We start from the raw sequence: 6,193 nt of genomic DNA, 5'->3' as shown, positions 1-6,193 counted from the left end.
TATGTTTCTACACGACGTGTGAATGATTGTGTTTCTATGATGAATGTGCGATGAATGAATGAATGAATGAATGAATGCTGGTTCTCTGCATTACAAATATGGAGCTGTCAGGTTGAAGATCTGGGAGGAGTTTGAGAGGATACATGGTCTTAGTTGTTGGTCCTTCACGCTGGATTCAATTCACCCGTTCACACACTCACACACACACACACCGTCGGGCGCTAGGAGCTAATCAGAAGACCATCCGTGGGGAAGGGTGGACACTTTGGCACAGCGGGAGTGGAGTTACCTTCTCCACCTCGGACCAAGGAGAGAAAAAGTCCATGTTCTACAATGGTCTTCTTCAGAATGTTCTCCTCTCCATGCAGGTTTATTCTGACGTTCCAGCTAGCATCAAAAACACAGCTGGTAACTGCTTAATATGAACCAATGAGAACGGAGAGCTTCTGTTCGCCCGTGTCATGAACAGGAGAACCTGCAGGAGAACCTGCAGCAGATCTGCAGATTCCCCGTGACTCATCGAATGGAAAGCAATAACATCTGAAACACTTGTCTGCTCTGCGAAGACCTGTTTTTCATAAAGGACTGATTAAAGTAGCACTCTCACGTGTGTGTGTGTGTGTGTGTGTGTGTGTGTTTACAGCTTTTCAAAGGGAAGTTCTTCCACTGTGAAGGACGCGATTTGAGCAACATCACCAACAAAACCCAGTGCTTGGACGCAGGATACCGATGGATTCGCCGGAAATACAACTTTGACAACCTGGGACAGGTTTATAACACACACACACACACACACACACACACACACACACATGCATGCATACACACACACACACCTCAAAAGTAGATTGAGTGATGGATGGATGGCCTGATTGATGCGGGTCTCGCCCTCGCAGGCGTTGATGTCACTCTTCGTGCTGTCGTGTAAAGATGGATGGGTCAGCATCATGTATGACGGCCTGGATGCTGTTGGGGTGGACCAGCAGGTGACCACACACACACACACACACACACACACACACACACACACACACACACACGCGGGCTTGGATATAAATAACGAAAACCGTGGCGGCAGCCAAACCATCCGGAGTCTACCGACTGCCACCGCGGTTGTTTTTGCGTCGCTCTGAGGCACTTTGAGATCTTCCTGCATTCAAGGAGATGTTTGAGGACTGTGGAGGGAAGTGTGTGTGTGTGTGTGTGTGTGTGTGTGTGTGTGTGTGTGTGTGCAGAGAGAAGAAGGCGGACAGATGAGTGGATGGGAGCTGACAGTGCCGGCAGTTTGACTGCTGACTCAGGATGCCGATCATCTTCATCTTTATGCTCTGCTCTCTTTCTTCTCCACCCTCTGTCAACTTCTTCCCTCACATGTGGTCCTCCTCTCTTTGCTTTGTGTCTCCTCCACCTCCTCCACCTCCTCCACCATCTCCTCCATCTCCTCCATCTCTCACCGCAGCCGATAAGAAACAACAACCCTTGGATGCTGCTCTTCTTCATCTCCTTCCTCCTCATCGTCAGCTTTTTCGTGCTCAACATGTTCGTCGGAGTGGTGGTGGAGAACTTCCACAAGTGCCGTCAGCAGCAGGAGGAGGAGGAGGCCCGGCTGAGGGAGGAGAAGCGCCAGCGGCGGTTGGAGAAGAGGAGGAGGAGTAAGACCACGGGGCTGGGAGGGGAAAAAAAGTATTTAGCCATCCTGCTATTATATCCATATACGGTCAGTCAAGAAGCTGTTAGCGCTTTTGCCTCTCAGCTAGAAGGTCCCCGCTTGGATTCCTTTCTGTGTGGAGTCTCCACATGTGTGCGTGGGGTTCTTCAGGGTTCCTCTCACAGTCCAAACACATGTAGGAGGTTCAGTGGAGACCCTTAATTGTCCAGACGTGTGACCGAGAGGATGGATAGTTGTAAGTCCTTATATGGCATATGAGGGAATACTTGTATGTCCGTCTGACATGTGAATGAGAGAGAGGCAACAGTTGAATGTACTTAAATGGACAACAAGTGAGGGACTAGTTGTATGTCTGAAGGACATGTGAAAGACAGGGTGACTAGTCGTATGCCTCTATGACTTGGGAATGAGAGGATGAATAGTTGTATGTCCTTATATGGCATATGAGGGAATACTTGTATGTCTGTCTGACATGTGAATGAGATAGAGGCAACAGTTGAATGTACTTAAATGGACAACAAGTGAGGGACTAGTTGTATGTCTGAAGGACATGTGAAAGACTACTTGTATGCCTCTCTGACTTACCAATGAGAGGATGAATGGTTGTATGTCCTTATATGGCATATGAGGGAATACTTGTATGTCTTGCTGACATGTGAATGAGAGAGGCATCAGTTGAATGTACTTATATGGACACGTGAGGGACTAGTTGTATGTCTGAAGGACATGTGAAAGACAGGGTGACTAGTCGAATGCCTCTATGACTTGGGAATAAGAAGATGAATAGTTGTATGTCCTTATATGGCATATGAGGGAATACTTGTATGTCTGTCTGACATGTGAATGAGAGAGAGGCATCAGTTGAATGTACTTGTATGGAAAACAAGTGAGGGACTAGTTGTATGTCTGAAGGACATGTGAAAGACTACTTGTATGCCTCTCTGACTTACCAATGAGAGGATGAATGGTTGTATGTCCTTATATGGCATATGAGGGAATACTTGTATGTCTGTCTGACATGTGAATGAGTGGGTGAATGGATGTATCCTTATATAAGGTGTGAATGAGAAGGTGCATATTTGCATGTCTCTACATGTGGCTTAGGCAACTCTGAGTGCAGAACAAGTGGTACAGAAAATGACTGAATGACTGACGTAATTAATCAACTGAAGGTGGGGAGGGTCACTTGCTTGTCTCTGTATGAAGTGTGAATGTGTGATCGTTTGTCCGTCTCCGTGTGGCCCTGTGATTGACAGGCGAACTCCGCCTCTTGCTCGATGGCAATGACTCAGGCCGCCCTGCGACTTCGGGGTCCAAAAATAAGTGGCGCTGACAATGAATGAATGAATGAGCGGCAAGTCAAGCATTTCATTCCCAAACAATGGCCGTCGTCAGCACCAGGGGAGGTAAAAGCTTAGTCCCGGGATTCGTTCTGACCCAGACGCCAGAACATTACTCCCAGTCCGGTGAGTCCGAATAGACGGTGACCGGGGCCACTTAGCCCAGACCTATGGAGACCTCAGGAGGCTCCTTTGCTTCAGCAGCAATCTCCTCTGCTAATTCAGACGGTAGGTGAAGACGATGCAAATAATGTACCTGTTGAACACAAACATAATGTAGCCTCAACCTAAGGCTTAAGTGGTAGCAAACTGAAATTGAACAAACACGCTAAGCCAGGGGCATAATACCCATTCCCAGGTTTGACTCCCGAGGCTGGATGTCGCGGGCGCATAAAGCAGCGCGTTCGAGGCATTCGCGCGTCACAAAATGCTTCCCGGCTTCGTCACTATTTATATTCTGTCACCTGACCTCCCCGAGGGCTTCTCCGGTGAAACTCCCCCTGGGCTCCACCGCCGAATTCAGAACACGGCGGAGCGTGATGTAGAAATACATCGGCTACGGAGTGCGACACGATTTACCACAGAGTTTGTGTGTCCGTGTGTGTGTGTTAGCTCTTTGGCTATTGGTCCATCGTCAAAAATCTTCCTCCAGCAAACTTGTAACCATAGTAACCAACTTTAAGCTGTGATTGATTGCAGCTTGGTTAATCCCAGCAGGTGATTGCACCTGTGTTGGAGAGGTGATGGTGCGATGGGGCGCAGAGTGAAAGAGGCCGCCCGGGTGTTCCTCGCGAGAGGAGCTGAGTGGATGTTAAGAGCCGAGTGATGAGTAATCCTCTTGTCCGCAGGCGCGCTGTTTAAGGTCACGGCTGGTAAATGAAGGTGCTGCGTGATGTTTTCGTGTCAGAAGGCCGTGCCGCGAAAGGCCGTCGTGAGCCTTTTGGAAGCGCTTTGGAAAGTAGCCGCAAGGGTCAGATTTTAGGTGCTGGACTTAGACCGAGGTCCAGCAGCATGGCTTCATGCCGAGGAGTACTACAGATGAAGTGTTCGGTTTGAGTACATTGTTAGAGACCTACTGAGAAGGTCAGAGGGAGCCTTGTTGTACCATAGGTCCAAAAAAAAAGGCCTCTGAGGGTGCAGCATTGTCTCTGCAGAGCTTTGTAGAAAAAGCATGCAGGTGGGTGCAAAGAGTACATGAGGAAGTTTGGAGTGGCGGAGAAGTACGCCAGAGTAGGCATCAGATGTAGGTCTGATGGAGGAGATAAAGGTAGAGGTGGGAATGCATCAGGGATCAACTCTTAGCTCCTCCATGCCTGATATGGTAATGGACAGATGGAGCTAGATAGGAATCTCCGCGGATTATGATGTTTGGAGATGACATTCTGGTAAGAGCCGGGAACAAGTGGAGGAAGATCCAGAGAGGTGAAGGTATGCCCTGGAAAGTAGAGGAATGAAGGTTAGGCAGAATAAAGCTGTGAATGAGAGAGAATCAAGTGGAGGCTAAAATGAGTAGAGATGGAGAAGGTGGAGGTTTTTAAAAACTTTGGGCCAACAGACCAGAACAGTGGAGAAGAATGTGGAGAAGAGTTGGGACCAGTGGACAAAAGTGTCAGGGGTGATGAAAAGAGAATGACAGAAAAAGGTGGAGAAGACACAGTTGAGAGCAGCCATGTTGGCTGGTTTGAAGACACTGAGGAGAAGACAGGAGGCAGAGATGAAGATGTGGAGGTTCCTCTCTGGGAGACAGGAGGATGGAGAGGATCAGGGACGGCACTTGTTAGATGCCCTGGATACGGTTTGGACATGGACAGAAGGATGCTGAGGTTTGAGCTGCCAGGCAAGAGGTCTAGCTGAAGACCAGAGGGGAGGCTTATGGATGAAGGGGAAGAAGACAGGAAGTGAGCTGGTGTGAGAGGGTTAGACGGAGGCTGCTGGTCGGTTGCGTGAATGAAAGTCCCGCGTTGGACCCAAGCATACACCACACACAGCAACTATTTATATTTGCTTCCCTGACCTCCACAACCTCATTGTGCGACTTCCCGAAGCCCCTCATCAGCAGGCAACCCTTTGGGTCAACTTGTCTCATGACTAGACAAGTGCCGCGTCTGAAGGGCCTCGAGTGGATCTGAAGTATGACAGAGAGGCCAAACTGACGGGGAAGTGACGCGACTGCAGCTCCTGGGAGGCATCCAAAGGGCGCAAGGGTCGGGCACTAATGCTGAGTCCCCCAGTACACTAACTGCCTTGGACTTCTCCATGTCCATGTAGGTCAAGGTTGAAGCTGGGGGGTAGCCTCGGGTGGCGTCCCTCCAATCAGAAGGTTGTCGGTTCCATCTCCGGCTCTTCTCAGGCGACGCCGAGCTGCTCCCAACCCGGTTAGCGCCTCGCGCGGTAGCTCCGCTTTGCGCCAAACGGTATACAAGCGCGAAAGCGTTTATTTATGGTCAGGGCTTCAAGTGGCCGGGAGACAAGGTGGAAGTGACGCAACTGCAGCTCCTGGGAGGCATCCAAAGGGCGCAAGGGTCGGGCACTAATGCTGAGTCCCCCAGTACACTAACTGCCTTGGACTTCTCCATGTCCATGTAGGTCAAGGTTGAAGCTGGGAGGTAGCCTCGGGTGGCGTCCCTCCAATCAGAAGGTTGTCGATTCCATCTCCGGCTCTTCTCAGGCGACGCCGAGCTGCTCCCAACCCGGTTAGCGCCTCGTGCGGTAGCTCCGCTTTGCGCCAAACGGTATACAAGCGCGAAAGCGTTTATTTATCGTCAGGGCTTCAAGTGGCCGGGAGACAAGGTGGAAGTGACGCAACTGCAGCTCCTGGGAGGCATCCAAAGGGCGCAAGGGTCGGGCACTAATGCTGAGTCCCCCAGTACACTAACTGCCTTGGACTTCTCCATGTCCATATAGGTCAAGGTTGAAGCTGAGGGGTAGCCTCGGGTGGCGTCCCTCCAATCAGAAGGTTGTCGGTTCCATCTCCGGCTCTTCTCAGGCGACGCCGAGTTGCTCCCAACCCGGTTAGCATCTCGCGCGGTAGCTCCGCTTTGCGCTAAACGGTATGTGAGCGCAAAAGCATTTATTTATGGTCAGGGCTTCAAGTGGCCGGGAGACAAGGTGGACCCCACCTAGCGGGAGATGTTTCCACAGAGTGAGTCGTCATGCTTTTGGCCTTTTAGCGATTATCAACATA

General features: G+C 50.3%; 1 protein-coding gene across 1 annotated transcript in view; it reads left to right on the top strand.

The window, feature by feature from the left end:
* LOC147229053 (voltage-dependent T-type calcium channel subunit alpha-1H-like) overlaps positions 1-6,193 on the top strand; it is a 72,153-nt gene that overhangs the window by 41,073 nt on the left and 24,887 nt on the right. The window contains exons 22-24 of the mRNA XM_086157508.1: positions 644-769; positions 897-986; positions 1,460-1,652. Of these exons, the coding sequence (XP_086013634.1) occupies positions 644-769; positions 897-986; positions 1,460-1,652 (409 nt within the window). The remainder of the gene's footprint in view (positions 1-643; positions 770-896; positions 987-1,459; positions 1,653-6,193) is intronic.

Source organism: Fistularia commersonii, chromosome 12, assembly GCF_037954325.1.
Source record: "Fistularia commersonii isolate RoL2024-O1a breed Wild chromosome 12, RoL_Fcom_v1.0, whole genome shotgun sequence".
In the NCBI taxonomy this organism is placed as follows: Eukaryota; Metazoa; Chordata; class Actinopteri; order Syngnathiformes; family Fistulariidae; genus Fistularia; species Fistularia commersonii.
The sequence above is the reverse complement of the archived record's forward strand: the minus strand, read 5'-3'. Positions and strand labels throughout refer to the sequence as shown.